Source organism: Cygnus atratus, chromosome 27 (assembly GCF_013377495.2).
Source record: "Cygnus atratus isolate AKBS03 ecotype Queensland, Australia chromosome 27, CAtr_DNAZoo_HiC_assembly, whole genome shotgun sequence".
Lineage (NCBI taxonomy): Eukaryota > Metazoa > Chordata > Aves > Anseriformes > Anatidae > Cygnus > Cygnus atratus.
Genome location: NC_066388.1, coordinates 5,649,047 through 5,667,698, shown reverse-complemented (window position 1 = coordinate 5,667,698; position 18,652 = coordinate 5,649,047). Strand labels below are relative to the sequence as shown.

The following is an 18,652-nucleotide window of genomic DNA, read 5'->3' as shown; positions in this document are numbered from 1 at the left end:
TCCCGCTTCGCTTTGCGGATCCAGCTTAATGGTTTCTTTATCTCGCTTCTGAATAGGTGCCATTATGGGGCTGGTAGGGCAGGAAACCAGAAGCCAGGCCACGCGGGTCTGGGCGCCGGGCACACGGGGTGCCTCTCGCACAGCTGCCGGCGCCGCTCCTTTCCTCCGCGGGCCTGCGGGAGCGCTCTGAAGGCCAGGACCCGCAACTGGCCGCCGCCGCTCCTCAGGGCGCTCACGCCCGGCGGTGGCGGTACCTGCCCCCGAGCGGGACCTTCCCGGGCCGCGCCCCCTCCCGCCCGCGGCTCCGGCTCCGGCTGCCACGTCCCGGGGGGCAGCGCCCCGCCTGCGGGCGGCGGCGGCCGCGGCTCCGGTCGCCACGTCCCGGGGGCCGGGCCGGGGCCGGGGCGGAGCGGGCGCGGAGCCCAATGGCGGGGCGGGCGGCGGGCCTGCGCCCTGGGCTCCCGCGGCGGGGGGGCCGGGCGGGGCGGCTCCGGCTGGCAGAGGCAGCGCGGCCGGCGGCGGGGGAGCAGCATGTGCGGTAAGGGCGGCCGGCGGCGGCGGCGGCGGGGCGAGCCGGCGGAGCCGGCCCCAGCTGCAGCCCCCGAGCCGGGCGCCGGGGATGGGAAGGAGCCCTGGCCCCGTCACGGCAAGGTGTCGCCGCGCCGCGCGGGCCTCCCGGGGGGGCGGCTCCCGGCCGGTTAGCCCGTAAGGACGGCTTTTTTCGCGGAATTACCGGCCGGTGCCGGCGGGGCGCACAAAGGGCCGGCGGCAGCACGGAGCCCGCCGCGCCGGGGCCCCGGGGCAGCCCCAGCCCCTGTCAGCGGGCGCGCGGCACGGGAAGAGGCGGCGGCACTCGGTGGCAGCGCTGGGAGCGTGCTCCTGGCCGTGTCGCGCTGACCGCTCCCATCTCCAGGTGGGAAGCCCGGTGCCTTGCCGTTGTTTGAGTCGTTACGACTCGTGACGAGGAGGCTGTCACGCTGTGCTCGGCGTGGGGCGTGAGGCGAGGCAGCTCAGCTGGCTGAGGCGTGGAGGAGAAGCATCCATGGCGGGGGTCACGACGCCAGCTCGTCTCGGCCCACTCGTGCCAAGCACACTCCTCTGATGGGCAAGAGCAGGAGCCAGCGAGGCTGGGGGGCTTTCCAGGGGCCTCCTTACGCTCCTCTTTGCCTATCTAGTAGAGTTGTTCCACCTTAACTTTTGGACATAGAAATAACGTTTATCCGTCCTCTTCCTCTCCCCTTTTTATCACATTGGCTATGTGTTCTTCCATGAAAATGATCTTCTTCCAATGTTTTCTTCTTTGCTTCCCCCCCCCCCTCTATTTTTACATGTAAGGTTAGAATTGTTGCTCTGAGCAAGATTTTGTTTTATACGTTTGATTTGCAACTTGCCATTCCTTTCATTGATTCTGTGAGATTGAGCCGGGGTGAAACGCTATCACCTTCAAACTGTCAAGTCTGTGGACTTGGAGGCACTCAGAAATTCATACTTCAGCTTACATTTATCGCTATGTTAATTTGTGTTAGAAGTACAAAGTAGAGCACAGCTAAGAATAGAAGGGATAATTATTATTATAAATAGTTGGCTGCGAGAACAGACATAGTTCTTGTGCCTTGTGCTTGCCTTTTTTGAGGTCCAACCTTTGAAAAGTGTACTGTTAACGTTCTGGTCTTCATCATCTTAACTGTGATAAGCACTGCAAAATCTATGGGTAGTTATTCAGTTGCACTCAAGATCTAACATATTTCTTCCCCTTTTGATATAAGCAAGGTTGTTCTTAGATATTGAGCTGTATTATGAAACAGTAAGAAGAGCAACAAGGATTATTGGCTATGTTGTTGAGTCTTTTTCTGGGAGCCAGAGATATATCCTGCAGTGAAAAATGAGAAGAGAGCATTGACTGAGCATGTTTCTCTGAAGACTTATGGAATGAGAAAAAGTCTTGGAAGCCGAAGAGCTTCTCAATGGAGGAAGCGTGTGAAAACAGCTAAGGTTTTTGAAGGGAACAGGAGAAGAACTGTTTGGGGTCTGAGGGTGCTGCCACATGAGCTCTTGTGGGTGGGGGCTCAGCCCCGCAGGCAGAGATGAAGGGGTGCAGTCTCTGTTGCTGCCATTTGCAGCACGGCTGGCGAGTACAAGACGAAGTTGACTGTGGTCTGGGCTCATGTTGTGAAATGTTAATTGTGGTGGTGGTTTGGGCTTCCTTTTGTATGGCACCAGTACCCTCCAGCAAAGGAACAAGGCAATCAAATGGAGGTGATGCCTTCTCCATCGTGTAAATATAAACAGACAGAATGGCTGGGAGCTCCTCTGACCATATACTGACATCCCGATGGTCTCTTAGCTGAAGTGACAGAAGTCCTTATCTTGAGGTAGAGGCTTCCTCCTGATTCCTCCTGCAGGTTGGCTGTAGGAACCCTTGGCAATGTTTATGGTATATAGCTGTGTCAGGATACACGCTGCTTTATCTTACAGGGCTGTCCATAGGGTACACAGTCCACATTCAGATTTTTATCTGATTTGACTCAGATAGAAAGTTAGTTACTGAGTTAAAAAAAGAAAGTGAGAATGCTGCTATTGTTATCTGAGTTGTCCCTCTGACAGCTCAAGACAGGATACCAACACAATGTTTTCAGTGCGTTGATAACCTGATGTTCAGGTTTACGTGCCTGTGACCTCATGAAGTCCTGTGAACTGATGTGCTTGTACCACTCGACAGGTAAAGTATCCTCAAAGTTTGCTTCTTTGGTGTCTAAAATAAGTGACAGGTTTGGTGTGTAGATGTGCTGTTCTCTTTGGTTTTAACAGTGTTGCAAGAGGATAGATTTTGTTCTTAGTATGCTTTACTTGTTTAAAGACTTAATGAGGTATAAATTGGTTGTGCTTTGGTCTGAATGCACTAAACCAGTTCAATGGCATCTATGAAATAGTTTGGAAAACAGGTTTTTCAAGGTAGCCAGGCCTGATGGACTGTCCTGTAAATAAGTAAACCTGTTGTCTGCCATGACTGCTTTAAAACAAACAACAAAAAGGGATTTAAGAATTTAGGTCCGGTGCTGTGATTACTGGAGATAAGAATGGGCTTAAGAAAGACTTGAGTTCCAAGCTTTAGGGTTGCATGCATGTCAGTGGGAATTGTCCTCCCACACTCCACAATACCGTTTGTACGCCTAGGTCCATGCCTTGCTGTGAAGCGCAGAGCGGTGGCTCTTCCCCGGAATGTGTCCTTAGAGTTGGTGCTCTGGTTGTTTGCTCTAGGTGGGAGAAATCTGTCTTTTCTTATCTGAAGAAAGAGGTGTGTGCGCAGGTGGTAAAAGTATCCAGTGGACAAATACGGTTCTTCATCCAGTGGATTTTTTTTTCCACTTTGCTTTCTTTCCAGCACAGACTTGATGAATTGAACATGAAGTCTCCCATCTACAGCTAGCAAACATGGTAACATAGTCTGCTTGTTTCTGATCTTGCGCTCATTCAAGTCACGTGGAGTTAGCGTTTTTCCTCCATGCAGCGGCTGGCATGGCGTTCCCCTCGCCGACCCACCGAGCAGCAAATAACAAGAGCCTGCTCCAGCAGCCTTTGAGCATCATCTTAGGGAACACAGAAAGCGAGAGGGCCAAAAGCCATGTGGTTCTGGTATTTTGTTCTGTGCTGCTCATATATCTGTGTTAGTACTTGTTAGGGCTTTGTTTCTCCCCTACTATAATTTGAAGAAAGATTTTTTTTCTTCCTTTTTCCCAATCTGTCGCGCACATTATGCATGTGATATTTAGCAACCTGCATCTAATTTGTTGAAGACCAGAGGCCTGATAATCATCACCAGGACAAAGGATTCTTCAGAATTGCCAAGTGGATGTACTGATAATATCATCTACTGAAATTATTTTAACAGTATACAGTACGGTATAAAGATATTTGTAAATCTGACAGTAAATCTAGCCTGAAGGCTTTTCTGCTTTCAGAAGGGATTGAGAAAAGGATTAGGAGAAGCTATTCCTGAGTAACTTCATGTATTCAAGACGCTGGAAAAGATAATTTATTCTTACCTGGAAGTGGTGATTCATTTAATTTTCCTGTGTGCTTATCATGAAATAAAGGAACATGAAAACCAGAAAGGTCACAGGAAAATAATGTTCTCAGGAAGAGTTGTTTAGTGACTGTCAACAATAGAAATAATGAATTTGACAAAAACTGTCAACTGTTTTTAGGGGAATCATAGAATGGTTTGGTTTGGAAGGGACCTTAAAGATCATCTAGTTCCAACCCCCCATCCAATCTCACCTTCAATCTTTACGTAGCTGTCATTGAGAATGCTTAGTTTTAGTGTTTGATTATTAAAAATTGGATCTAAGAGACAGATGAATTCACAAGCACCTGGATACCTGTTCTGCTGGGGTAAGATGTTAAAGCACATCCGTAAGAGACAATGTTTTATGTTCAAAACTATGTTGTTCCATGTATTTCACTTGAGAAGTACATATGGGACTTCTCGCTATGGCAGGTCTTATTGTGAACAAGACTTTTCAGTCCCTATGTATGAAGTCCCGTGTCAAGTTACAAGTTGAAATGTTTTATTCTGTCGTAAAGCGTGACTGCTGTTCTAATCCTGAAGTATATTAATGTCAAGACTTGAGGTATATTAGCGTATTTCAGGCAAAGCTATTGTGTTTTCTGAGCCTATCAGGTACAAATTTCTGTAGGATGTTTGCTGCTAGTCTTCTTCTAGCTGGGAATCCACAATTATATACAGTTCTAGGCTAGAATGAAGTTCACAGGGGGGCTTGGGAGATTCACATGACATGCATTTCTCCTTATATAATGGCAACTCAAGGCTTGTCAAAGTAGTGTAATTAAATGCCATTCATATTGCCTGATTTTCTGTAATACTTCCTCCTTCTGGCTTGTTCCAGAGCCGAAGTTAGAGTGCAGGTGTGGCATTGTTACTAAAAAGTAGTTGTGTTGATTTGGGGCTAAGTATGTAAGTTGAGCTGGAAGTGAAACTCCCGTTTTCAGGTCTGCTAGAGACCTGAAATTATGGTGGGTTGGTTTCAGAAGGTTCTGCTTGCATTTCCCAAATTCTTCATGTTCAGCACCTGGGATGTAGGCTGGCAAGGGGGGGGAGAGGCTGATGGTGGGACCATAATGGAAATTTGCTGGATTTGCACTGCACTGTAATTTCATCAAAGCCAACATGTTTCTATTGGCTGTTGTAACTTAAATGAGTTGTCACTTTGACAGAAAAATTGGCACTTTGTGACAGAGTGCTCTGCCGGAAGCCTTCAAGCAGCTACAAAGATCTGTGCAGTTCTTATCTTTTCATCTTTTGAGTCACGTGTGTTGATTTGGATATAAGCATGAAGAGGGAGAGAGCAAAGATTTAATAAGGCGTTGTGATTTGGAGGAAAACATCCCTGTATTGCATGGCGAGGAACGTCTTTTATAGTCTATAAAGCACAAGGTAGGGTTGCTCTGTGCCGTCCTGCATCTGCCACGTCCCACCTCAGAGAAGGCTGCATTTTGTAGCTGGATAAAGTCATCTTTGTTCAGCTTGCAAGTAAAAAGAGGTTCTTTTCTGAGCAGCCAGCACTTTGCGTCTCATGCTGGGACATCAGCATCACTTGAGCACCCTTTGGCTCACACAGATGTGATCGACAGCTTGGGGTGCAACTCAGGAGCAAAACCTTGTCTGCAGAACGCCTCTTGCTGGCTGCCAAGAGAAGTGGACGTTTTTCAAGAGTACTCTTAACTCAGTGGAGCATAGCAAGTATTTAATGCCTTGGGTCTTTTTTCTCATCTGTCAAGGGCAGTGGAATTGTGTTTAAAAATGGAAGTGATTTCAAGATGTGATTGCTCATATTCCTGAATAATCCAGTATTGAGAGTAGAGCCAGTAAAAATGCTGTTCTTAAAATGTAGATTATCGAAGCTTTCTCCAGCTCGTTAGGAGGACTGAGGATCATCTCATTGTGGGATGTTTGAGAAGGTGAAAATGAAATGCATTTGAAAATATTTCCAGTATATGAAACTGTTATTTATGCATAATTCATCGTGTCATAAATGGGTGATAAGCCTTCAAATGTTTCGTTTTAACTTGCTGATTAGTCAGTCTTGCATTTATTTTCACTTGCCTTATTGTCCCTTTTTTTTACATTAGTTATGTATCATTTTAGATATTATTCTGTTTATTTTAGTTCATTTTTTAAAATGTTTTCTGTGAGTTTTAAACCGGCTTATCTTACTTGCCTTCTCATTTGTAAAATGTGTTGCTCACTGGTGAATTCTTTGAATTTTATTTTTGTAGTGGTGTCCCCATTATCACTCCAGCTATTTTCATGTCAAGATCTAAAAGATGAACTGAATCAACAATGTTTGCATGGTCTTTTTTTGAAAAATGTTTGCATGTTTTACAGCATTAATATTGTATTTATAGTTGGCTTTTTTTTGCACAGTCTTTGTTTCCTGATAAGATCACTTTTTTCTTTTTTTGTGGCATTCTTAGTCTTAGATTCAGACTTTTTTCCTAGTCCTTACTAATAATCTGAATACGATTGTGCTGTAATTAATAGACTTTCAATGCCTGAGACAAATGCCAAGTTGGCTCCTTTCTAGATAGATGTTTTGTTTGTTTACAGTACAAGCACAAGTAAACAGTACTGTTTTTCAGTCTCATTTCAGACGACCCATTCCTGCCTGGAAGAAATAGGTTTCTTCTCTGTGCCCTTCCAGTACAGGGCAGTTTGGTGTATGCTGCTAGCAGTTGTGATCCGTGACAAGGACCCAAGTCCATTTAATTTTCTTCTTCAGTTCAGGTGTGACTGAACTTGTTAAAATGTGCAGAGATAATAACATTTCAAGTCACTGACTGATTTGGATTCAGATTTAACAAAGGTGTCCAAAGGGAGCCCTTGGTAGAGGGAAATGGTTCTGGTTTAAAGCCGCTTTTTTTTGGTTCAGAATAACTTGGAACCTGCCAGAAGCAGGATGGAGGCTAAAATGATCAACTCACATTCACAAAAATGTTTTATGAAAGGAAAGCAGTTTTCTGTGTAATAATCATGTCCCTCTATTGAGTTAGACTTTTTTGTGTGTGTGGCAGATTTCTGAACTCAAAGAACGATGGTTTCCATAAAGCTAGCCATTTTCAGTTTATAAAGCAGAATTGTGTCTTTCTTTTCCTTTTTCTGTTTCCCTTGTTTTTTTCTGAACCTTCCTCTGTGCAGTGTCAGGTGTGAAAAAAACAGCATTCGTCCTGCGCACGCAGGAGTCAGTAAGGACTGAGGTCATGCAGAGCTCAGTAGTGCATCTCGTGGGCAAGGAGAGGGATCGTGGCTTGGTGATCCAGCTTGGGAGCCACATGCCGTGGTTCTGACTCGGGCTGGTCTTTTGCCCGGTGCTGGCTGGGGTTCACCAGCAATCCCTGGGTGCCATGAGCTCAGAACGATGTTTGAACTTGAGAACAGAGTGTTCCTGCCTCAAAACTAGCGGCAAACCAAAAAGTGGATTTCGTTTTCATGGCCTTGCAGGGGCACCAGGGGTCTGTGTGGAAAGTGCCATGGGACATGGTCTCCAGTGGGGCTTTGTGAGGAGGACTCTCGTGGTTCTTTGGTGTACCCTCACCCCTGGGGCTGTACCTACCAGCTACAGACGTGTTGATCAGGTACCTAGGAGGGGATGTGTGCTCTGCGCTTTCCGTAGGGCTGGTGCCATTGAAGTGACCATGTTGGGCACCCCGCTGTGCTCCAGCAGAAAATACTTGCAAGCACGATGCAGTGTCATCGCCTGAAAGCAAGCCGAGCTTTCTGTGGCTGTGTGCATGATGTTCTGTCGGCACAGAGGAGGGCTCTGCCCTTGCCAGCTGTTTGTCAGAGAGGCTTGGGGCTGCTGACGGGCATCCAGGTTGGATGCAAGGTGGCTGGGCAGCTGCTGAGACCACTGAAGTTAAGCTTACTGTCCTGTTCCCCACCCTTCCCCGTCCTCTTTTCTTCTCCCTTCTTGGGTAGGCCTACATATATCATGCCTTCTGCACGTGGTTCCTCCTCACAATTTCCAGCAGTGCCTCTACCAGGCAGCCTGTCCTGTGTCTGTCTGTGAATCACACAGCGGGCCGGCCAGGAAGGCCTCCTCTGTGGCCCCTCAGCGAGGCTGCTGTGCCTCTCGTCCCACTGCTGTCCGCAGGGCTTCAGGGGCAGCCTCGCCATCGCCACACCCGAGCACCTCAGCACCAGTCATCGTCCCCCCGTTCACTGGACAGAGCGCGTCCCACTTGACAGGACTTGTGGTGGTGAGAGCGGTGAGCTGCAGCGGGAGAGCAGCGCTTGGGGGGCGCCTGGAGAGCTGCTGGTGGGCTCCAAGAGCGCAGGGAGCAGCCCGGAGGTGACAGCTGGAAGGCTCAGGGACTTGGGTGGGAATGGGACCATTGGCCTGTGCTTCCAGGGTGTGTATAACAAGGAAGAGGTGCCAGCTCTGAAACTGTTTAGTTAATTGGGAAAAGTGTATGCAGCTTTCATATTTCCATAATTGCATGTGCTGGTTGTAATTATGCCTTCTGAGGTAGCTTTACTTATGGTAGGTGGCTTTGGTGTAAAGGGATGTGTCAGGCATCACTGGGTCCTGACATGCTTTTTTAAATTTATCTTGGGGGTCTCTTTGGGAGGTTTCTGGCAAATACGGACAGAGGGGCTTTTCCAGCAGCTGCCTACTAATAAAGGAGTATGCTTTGTACTCTCTGTAAGACCTGGAAATCACTTAAAAGGATTTTAGGTGTCCGGGATACAGCTGAAATGTGCAGCCCCTCAGCCTGGGTGACAGCTATTTGGAAGCAGTTTACTTGTGAACAGGGAGGATGCTGTTTGTCTGAAGAATGTAGTTTTTAGAAACAGAGTGAACTAAGTATCTCAATTTGGAAAACTGTTTTTCTTTTCCCAGAAGGGTGGAGAACGAAGGTTTGTAGGATGAGAGCAGAGGAAGCTTTTGAAACACAGCACGGGTTCTTAACTGTTGTCGCTGGTGTATTACCTATTGAGTTTTTAGCTATGAATTGTGAGGTTTGTGGAGGAGGGCCTCACTCTGTCCATGTCATTACTAGAACCAACATTCAAGTTGAACAGATGCCATCAAGAGGCGGCAGCAGCAGGTCGGTGTGCTTTGTCGGGTTGGGCTGTCCGGAGCAACGGGAGAGATTGCAGATTTTTATAAGCCTGGTCCTAATAGTCTTACCAGCGGCTATTGGAAAAAGCTTTGGCTTCTGCAGGAAATGAGAGTAGGAGCACAAGAAGCCAAGTAAAAAGCTTTTCTCTTTTTTTGTCTTAATCTGAGTAGATGGTTTAAGAAAGAGGAATGGTAGAACGTGCATCTCATTTTTTCCTAGTAATGAGGAGGAAAATAAGTGAGACATGGCACACTCTTCTTGCGGCAGCACTGCAGGGAGATGCAACTTCTTGAGCTGGTTGGGAGAGGTGTTCTCGGAGTGGGTGGGTGGCTGAAGCTCATGGCAAACCTATCCTGAGACCTGCAGCCAAGCCCCTGTAAAAGGGAGAAGGAGCCAGGGAGGATCAGAACTGCAGGCAGCTGTGATACAAGTACTCTGCTAAGGCTTAAAAAAGGCCGTGTAAATTTTTCAGCTCTTTGCTATGTGGTGTTTGGCACAACCCATCAACTGAATAGCCCATGTTTCTCCTTACAAAATAAATAAATTGAGACGTTAGAATGCTTTGAATTATTTAGTTTAATTCTAAAACACGAAAAGTTTAAGAGTGCAATTTTTCAAGCATTCTTTAAAGTAAAATCTTTGTATAAGCATAAAGATACATGGTTCAGGAGCCATCCTGGGAGTAGTCTTCCATGCAGAAGTCTGGGAGCTATGAGGCAGGCTATATGGCTGCACTGTCAGGAAGAAGTCAAAGATTTGGGACGCCTTTAAGAAGGGCTTTTTGTGGGGGTGGCTGAGTGGCTGAACTCTGTTCTCCTCAAGAGTGTTTTTGTAACGTTTCTCTAATTACAATCCTTGCGTTACCAGTCACGTACATATGTAGCTGTTCGTGTAAAACCTCCTGTGCTTTTATTCCATGCAGATGTTTTTCTCCCTTAAAATGTTGGACTGGGGAGAACGACAGTTCTCCCGTACAGATACTTCTCGCAACGAGTAAATGTCTTCTCATGCTCCTGCTCCATGATGGCACCAAAGGGAATCTTTCTGAAATAGAGCCGTAGTTGGTATTAGAAATCTAGGAATTCGTGTGTCCCCATCACCACAGCGTGTTTGTGTGCCAGCTGCTTAAAAATAGAAGCAATGATTTATCTGCCTTTGCAACCCACAGGAAAAATAGCTCAATTAGTTTGAGGGTGTTGGTTTGCATGAATTAAAGGAGTTTTTCTTAGTGAGTCTGTGGGAGGAACTTAGTAAGAGAAAGCTATTCAAGGAAGAATTCCTCTTGAAGATGCTTCTTAAACATGCAAAGTCCAATTTTAGTGAACCTTGAATTTTTCACCTGGAGTCATGAGTTTCCTGTCCACTGTGTTGTCTCCTGGCAGCTCATTCTGTCGTCCAGGTCCAGCTCACCTGGGGAGTCTCTCCCATTGCACCCAGGCTCGTCCTGTGTGCTTTCAGCCTCCTGAGGAGGATGTTACAACCGGATCCAGGAACTAGGTGATCTTTAGGGTCCCTTCCAACCTGAGCCTTTCAATGATTTTTTTGTGGTTAGTTTTGGTCTCAGATGTCAGTGACATCTCCACTGGACCTCAGCTGTGAATCCTGCAGGGATTTTCAATGTGAAGGCCTGTTTGAGTTTGATGGGATTTTTAATGGGGTGTGTGTACCACATAGTTAGCACCTACGGTTTCCTCTGCTGTGACTTTATTTTAAATTATGCTCTTTTTCCCCATACAGGCATCTTTGCTTACCTGAACTACCATGTTCCCCGGACAAGACGGGAGATCCTGGAGACCCTTATTAAAGGGCTCCAGCGGCTGGAGTACAGAGGCTACGATTCTGCAGGTAGCTCTCTTCAAGCATCTGTGGCTCTTGGATTTTGGCTTAATGATTCTTGTGGTACATGAATGTGGTTTTTGAATGTTTTCTACTGTCTTGTTTTTGTTTTTTTTTTTTACTTCTAATCTCCCGGCTTTGTAGTCTTTATTTGGAGGGTCAGCTGGGGAGAAGAAGGGCATCATAAAAAAAAAAGAGCAGTATTTGTTTACATAAAATATTGTAACATACGTTCTGCATTTCACAGTCTCTCTTCATATTCTGTGGTGATGCTTAGGTGTGGGAATCGATGGCGGAAATGACAAAGACTGGGAAGCTAATGCTTGCAAAATCCATCTTATCAAACAGAAGGGAAAAGTGAAGGCTCTGGATGAAGAGGTGCACAGTATGTATTACCTTTTCATTCTTTGCTTGCTCTCCTTCCTTGAAATGTCCTCTCATTTCATGTGCGTTTTGAATGTCATCTGTTTTACCCAGAAACATTATGTCCAAATAACTTGTGTATAGAATGCCAGAGATGTAGACACTCATGCATGTGATGGAAAGTGATACTAGGGATGTTGTCATGATGTTGCAGGGAAAACAAGAATCAAGCAAGAAAAGCAAGCAAGAAACAAAACAGGCAAGAAAAAGGAATTGCATCCTATTAGTGTAAAATAGACCTGAAATATGTTTTAAAAAGACTGACAAAACAAACAAACCTTCCTTAAACTGGGGAAATGGAAGCTACTTGGAGATAATTATCGGAGACCTAGAGCTTGGCCAAAAAAAGAAAAATGTGCTAATAAATTCACTACTTGAATTTTAAGTTTCCACATGTAGTACTTGTCCCTACTAAAGCTGTCAATCTCTGTAGCCATGGACTAAGTGAGTGGCTACAAGTAGGCATGGAGTATGCATGAGTGTCTACAAGTAAGCATGGATGTATAACTACCAAATTGATGAGAAAGCACAGAATGAGGTATTGTCTGTCTGTTTCTGCCTCCTTATATTCCCTTGATTTAAATGTTAGTTTTGTTAAATATGTGCAGATCACAAAGAAACACAAAGTTGTTGGGTGTGGAGTACAGGCAAGCTGTGTGTGGACGGGAAGATGCTTTTCTAAGGAAGTGAAATTACTCTAGTTTGCATTTAAGAGCTGCTGTTAACCTAAGAGTGTTATAAACCTAAGTTGTGCTGTTATTCGAGTTAACTTGGAGAAATCATATAAAGCAAGCTTTTTTCATAACTTAAAATTAGCAAGGGTTTAAAAAAAAAGTTGACCTCATGGCAGAGTGCTGTTTATCCAAAATAAGGTGGGTAGGTCTAATCATAGCATAGAGAAAACCAGGAACAGAAAAAGCTAGGCAAAATGATCCGTGCATTACAGAAATATAAGGTATACAAAGTATTTCTGAAGAAATGCTTGTCTGCTCAAGAAAACTGCTGGATATACGTAGTTTAAAGTGGTTGTGGAGACATTTTCAGAACAGAAGGACACTTTTTTTCCAAAGAAATACTAATGGTATGCTTTCTAGAGAGGAGGAATTGACGAATATTCTAGCCATAGTAGTATGTAGCCATGAAACAAGCTGGTTTAGTCACGGGTTGATGCCAGGGAGATGACAGGATGGCAAGCTGCACCCAAGAGGGGAAAAATTAGGGTGGATTCTTTCTTAAAAGTTAAGTTTTATTTTGGTGGGGCGAGGAATGCAGGAAGGTTGCTTGTGTGTGTTTACATTTGGAATCCTCTTGCAGGGACAGCCAGGGTGCTGGGGGAAGGAAAGGCTCAGGGCAGTGGGGTGAGGGATGCCCTCCCTCCTGCTTGTTTAGGCTTCCTGAGTGGGAATGAAGCTGTGTATTTCAGTTGTAAACATCCTTAAACATAGGTGAATCTGAAATTTTAGTGCTTTGCTGGAGCACGGGGTTGTTGCTGTGGTAGCATGATGCACTTAGCGTTCTGTTAGGTTTGCTGGTGGTGGGCCTAGGAGGTGGGATGAGATTCTCACGTTGTCTTTGGGGTAGAGACAGCCCTCTGTAATAAACTTCTCCCACTTCTGCCTGCAGAGCAACAGTACATGGATCTTGACGTCGAGTTTGATGTACACCTCGGAATTGCGCATACCCGTTGGGCTACCCATGGTGAGCCCAGTCCTGTCAACAGCCACCCACAGCGCTCGGATAAAAACAATGGTAGGAATGTTTGCTAGAGAAAACATGTGGTCCTGAGCGAGTCTTGGAGTATATGGAAACACATGTGGCTTTCTGGGACACCTGGTGTGTTGCAGGAAGGGGTGGCTGGACTCAGGACAGGTGGCTTATTGCAAGCTGTGATGCTGAGCCCAGTTACCAGGAAGCTGGAGGGGTTTGGCATTGATTTCAGACCATGGGGGATGTTCTCATGAAGTGCTTGCAGCAGTGAATCATCTCATGAAGGGCTGGGGTTAGTGTCCCAAAGGTTCAGTGGGTGCACAGCCACAGTGCAGAGAGGAGATGAAACACAGAATGAAATTGGATGGTAAGAATCTACCCAGCTGTTCTTCGGAATTTTGTTTTTTGTATTTATATTGTATTTATTTATATTTTTTCTCATCACCACTGTACAGAAGTGTCTTGGTTGGTGTTTTTTGGTGTAGTGCCCTAGCAAGCTGGCAGGGGGAGTGTAGCATTCACTTGTTTCTAGCTTGCTGGAAATGGGCAATTGTTTAAGGATTTCCAAAAGCTTTACAAGATTTCATCAGCCCTAGTCCCACCCAGGTCATTAATATGTATCTTCTGCTATTACCGACCAAGCAGAATGGGGCAGAGCAAGGAAATCACACGAGGAAATGAAACTTTTTATTTTGCCAAATGCAATTTTACGCACTATAAGATTTTGTGGTCCCTGCTGTCTGTTGGGTATTGGCATTGCTGTGGGCATGGGCTGTCACTGGCTGCAAGGCCGAGGATGCTGTGCTGAGCTGAGCAGGGCCTTCTTCTGTCTCCAGAGTTCATTGTCATCCACAACGGCATCATCACCAACTACAAAGACCTGCAGAAATTTCTGGTGAGTGGGACCCCAGCGTGGGTGGGAGAGAGCCAGAGCCACCCCTGCACACCTTGTCACCTTCCTTGCTGCCCTGCGTTCACGCTCTCTGCTCCTCTCCCTCTCTTGCACTGACAAGCAAAGTCACTTCACCACTGTCCAGACTGTCACGCTCCTGCATTAATGCTCTTACACTAGCTCCCTCACTTCCCAACTCCTACTCACTCCCCACTTGTCCATGCACACTTGCACTCCCCAGCTTATTCCCAGACTTGTATTCTTGCACTCGTATTCACTCCCCCCACTCATGCTCACTTGTGCTCCCCTGCTCACTCTTCCTCTGCCTCCCCTCCTCACTCCCTTGCTCCCCATTCTACTCACTCCCCCATTCACATTCTCGCACTCACTTCCTACTTACCTTCCAACTCATATCTTGTGCTCCTCCAGTCACTCCCTGCTCATACTGACTCCTGAAGTGCACTTGCACACACTCTTTTTGCATTCACACTGTCACTCCTGTTCTCACACTCTTCCACTTGCACTCACTCTCCCACTCATGTTCCCCACTCAGTCATCCTTGCACTCGCACTCACATGTACACCCACTTACTCTTCCACTTGCACTATTATTCTTCCCCACTTGCACCCCCCACACTCACTCTCACACTCATACTTGTTCCTCACCTGCACTCCCATGCCCATTCACATTTACTCTTGCACCTCCACTTCATTCTCGTCCCCCCACTTGCTCTCTGGCACACACTTACCCAAACACTTGTGCTTTCTTTTGCACTTGTAACTAATGTCAGATGCACTTAGCCTCGTGCTCACTCTTGTGCTCTGCCTCTTGCACTCACCCCCTACCTGAAGCCCCCATTTGCACCCCTCCACTCACTCTCCCACTCGTGCTAATGGAGTGGAAGGAAAGGCAAGGTGGAAAGAATGCAGAGGAAAGGGAGGCAGGAGAGCAGGAGGGAAAGGAAAGTTATGGGTGGAAGGGGAAAAAAGGAAAGGTGGAAGGGGACAAAAGGGAAGGAGGTAAAAAAGCAGGAAAAGCAAGAAAGAAGAAAGGAAGCACGAAGGCAAGTAGAAAAGGAGGAGGGAATGCAGGAACAAAGGAAGGAAAGGAGAAGGTGTGGGAAGGAAAAGGAGGGCTGGAGAGGAAGGCAAGCAGAAGGCCGGTTACCAAACATGTGCTGTGGCTGCAGGAGAGCAAGGGCTACGACTTCGAGTCGGAGACGGACACGGAGTGCATCGCCAAACTAGTGAAGTACATGTATGACAACCGCGACAGCGACGACGTCAGCTTCACCACCCTGGTGGAAAGGGTCATCCAGCAGCTGGTAATGCCCGGGGCAGGGGGCAGGGTGGGGACACAGGGACAGGCACGTGCATCACTAGAACAAACATGGGGATATTATGCAGGGAACTGCTGGTTAGGGCAGTGCTGAGCCTGTGCCTGACGGTGCCAGGGACGTTCTGTTGCACACAGTAACGGGGTGTTTCATTTCCTACCTCGTATAATTACTAGCAGACATCCATTCATTCTTATTTAACATTATTCAATATTCATTTGAAAAATGTCTAAATCCGGGGGCTCAGCCGTATCTAGTTCCTTGTGCGCTTTGAGCAGGAGCACACGGAAGGCAGGGGACAGGGTTGGATCAAGTCTGTGCTTGAATTCTTCCCTGGAACCTCCATCTGGAAGAGATGCTGACCCCTTGTGGGGACTTCACCGCACAGCGCATGGCTTCCACGTGTCACTTCCTGCTGAACCATTCGGGATTGGGACGCACCGCAATTTGCCTCTCTTCCCAGAGGGGATTGTTCAGGAGATGGGTTTTTGCACTGATTTCCCTGGCAGAATCTGCGGTAGCTGCAGACCAAGAGCAAATGTTGCTGGCAGGTTGTGGTGGTTCACCTGTGCGCTTGGTGGCACTATACCTTAGCAAATACCCCAGAGTTGGCACTTTTTAACAAGCTTTAGCCCCCTGAGTTAACAAGAGCAGTTGCAGGGGCAGTCTCTCAGGTGAGAGCTCAACAAATGGTTGAGGAGCTGCCCCCCTGCCCTGGGGATGAGGTACCCTTCTGAAAGAAGCACCTGGAGCTTTTGGTGGCTCTGAAGAGGTCTGTGAAGCCTTCTGCTCAGTATCTTACTTATTCACAGAAACATGGGTGCACCTTATGTGTTGGGATTTCTAAAATGATGACCTGGTTTTAAAGGACGGGATAAACGGTTTGCATTTCTCTCATTCCAGGAAGGTGCTTTTGCCCTTGTGTTCAAAAGTGTTCATTATCCTGGTCAAGCAGTTGGTACCAGGTAAGTATTTGTACAGAAAAGGACGTTTTTGGTGTACCCTCTAGGTAGCTTTTTTTCCACCCTTTTTCTTTTTTCTTTTTCCCTTTTTCCCACCATTTTTGTATTTTTTCCCAATCTGGAAGATACGAGAGGTTGTTCTTGTTATACTGTATACTCTAGGGTGAGGTTGGCTGTTGTTCATTTCCTTTCTCTTCTTCCCCGTTTATTATAACATAATTAAAAAAGTAGAATAGTTCAGTCATAAGGGTGCACCCAGTATTTTAAAGATTTCTCATATTAAAAGATATCATAACTCATATTTAAAGATATCATAACTGGTCTGGAACAGGTCAGCTCTGAGCTTAGGAGGAGACTGTTTTCTGTAGCTTCTTATTGCAAGAGCTTTGAAAGGAGATGCCTTCATCTTTTCCTTTGTGTTTGCCATAGTGATAGCATGTGGACAAGTACTCCATTTGACTTGCAGCTGGACCTGCCTGGTGTTCAGGTTTTCTACTCCACTTTTAAACATGAGGATCAGTCAGGTTGATTTAACCATGTGTGTTAACCTAGCAACTGATTTTGAATTTACATGCAAATAGCTGTTCGTGGATACATAGAGTGAGCAACAGTCTGGATGTTTCTGAATCAGGTGTCCATGGGATTTCAGTTACTCTTGCAGAGTTCATGCTGAATTCGGGATGTTCATTTGTTGTTCAGTTCAGGGAGATGAATCTTTGGGTGCTGAGGCTTGTGACCTGATTTCTTCTTGCAGGAGAGGGAGCCCCCTGCTAATAGGAGTGCGCAGCGAGCACAAGCTCTCCACTGACCACATCCCTATTTTGTACAGGACGGGTAAGCATGAGCCCTGCCAGCTAAATCACTCCCACACTAGTGTACAAACATGGGGTTTCACAAACAGCTGCATGCTTTGGAGTACATGTTATGTTTATACTTACCATTGTAAATTAAACCATTACAAAAAGGAGGTGGTTTTTGTTTGGTTGTTTTTCATAAGTTTTTAACCGTATGCTTTACTGCCATGTACCTCAAGATAGTTTATTGAGGGATATGCAACCTACTGTTTTTGCTCCCTGATGTCTGCCTATTTAAGACCAGAACTCACCTCTAGTTTTAGAATCAAAGCTTTAATGTCCAGTGGTTGCAAGGAAAAAGTATCTTAAAGCAGTATCACTAAACTTAGATACTTAAATTCATAATATGTGCATGCAGTCATTCAGGGACTTGTTTGCTTTTATGAACAAAAATGTGTGCTTTGCAAGCACTATCACAAATTAAAATTTATTGTCCTCTTTTCAGTTTTAAAAAGTATAATGCTTTTACCTTATGCGTGATGATCTGTGTTTTCTGTCCATTTCTCTCAGGCATTTGTCTTATGACCATAGACACATAGTTGCACTTTGAGTATAAAAAGTGGTTAAGAATTATCCTGTAATTTACCATTGTTGAAGGAGTCTGAACCTGTTCATATACTGGGGAATGGAGTAGTTATATGAACACTGCAGTGATCAAAAGTGTGGCAGTATGTTTGACTGCTTCCTGGTGTTGCTAATAACCTTGCTGCAATGTAATGTGAAGAACCAGTCCCAGTAAGCTGTGTCTGTGTTTACTCTTGGGTGACGCCAGATAACTAACAGTGATTCTCAATGTATGTATGTAACACTTTTTTTTTTCCACTGATGATCTGATTTTTTTTCCCAATTGCACTTTCAGCTGTACAGTCTATGGATCATTCTTTTGATGGAATATCCATAAAAACGGAGGAAGGTGCCTACCAGAGAAAATCTATAATAGCTGAAATTTCAGACAAATCCTCCAGTTCATTAGGAAAGGAATCAAAAATGAAACAAATTGCATTGTCTTTTTAATATGTGGTTATTGCTTTCCATGTAGTATACTGAAACAAAGGGGTTAGCTAGAATTCCTTCTTGATCAGGAACACCATGAGCAACACACAGAAAATCCACTGATCCTATTTCAAGTGTTGTGATGTAACGCTCCGCACACAAAATTGATGATTTAGTGCAGGTTGTGGTCTGTGCTCTATGCAGCTTTGATTACAGAAGGAAATAGTAAGTTACCCCCCCTTTTTTTTTTTTTGAAGAAAAAAAGGGGGTGGGGGGCAGTAGAGTGAAACCATGTTAGAAAAAAGATTATTTAAGAGACCACTAATAATCTTACTGCAGGCATTTCCGGAATTCCTTTTGGAGTTCAGGTTGTCAAAGTGCTGAGACTGCAATTAACGTCCCTTTGCTCTGTTAGCATGACTGTATTTGAACAGCTTGAAATATATGGGGGACTTACTAGGGCAAACCATTTTTAATCTCACATTAAGTACTTATTTCATAGAAT

General features: G+C 45.7%; 1 protein-coding gene across 2 annotated transcripts in view; it reads left to right on the top strand.

Moving 5' to 3' along the window:
• The first annotated feature begins 456 nt into the window (after positions 1 to 456).
• The window catches only part of GFPT1 (glutamine--fructose-6-phosphate transaminase 1), a 43,306-nt gene continuing 25,110 nt past the window's right edge, over positions 457 to 18,652 (top strand). For both annotated transcript variants that reach the window (XM_035568819.2, XM_035568818.2), the window contains exons 1-8: positions 457 to 538; positions 10,882 to 10,989; positions 11,258 to 11,365; positions 13,027 to 13,152; positions 13,947 to 14,005; positions 15,192 to 15,326; positions 16,242 to 16,303; positions 17,055 to 17,134. In XM_035568819.2, the coding sequence (XP_035424712.1) occupies positions 532 to 538; positions 10,882 to 10,989; positions 11,258 to 11,365; positions 13,027 to 13,152; positions 13,947 to 14,005; positions 15,192 to 15,326; positions 16,242 to 16,303; positions 17,055 to 17,134 (685 nt within the window). In that variant the 5' untranslated portion in view covers positions 457 to 531. The remainder of the gene's footprint in view (positions 539 to 10,881; positions 10,990 to 11,257; positions 11,366 to 13,026; positions 13,153 to 13,946; positions 14,006 to 15,191; positions 15,327 to 16,241; positions 16,304 to 17,054; positions 17,135 to 18,652) is intronic.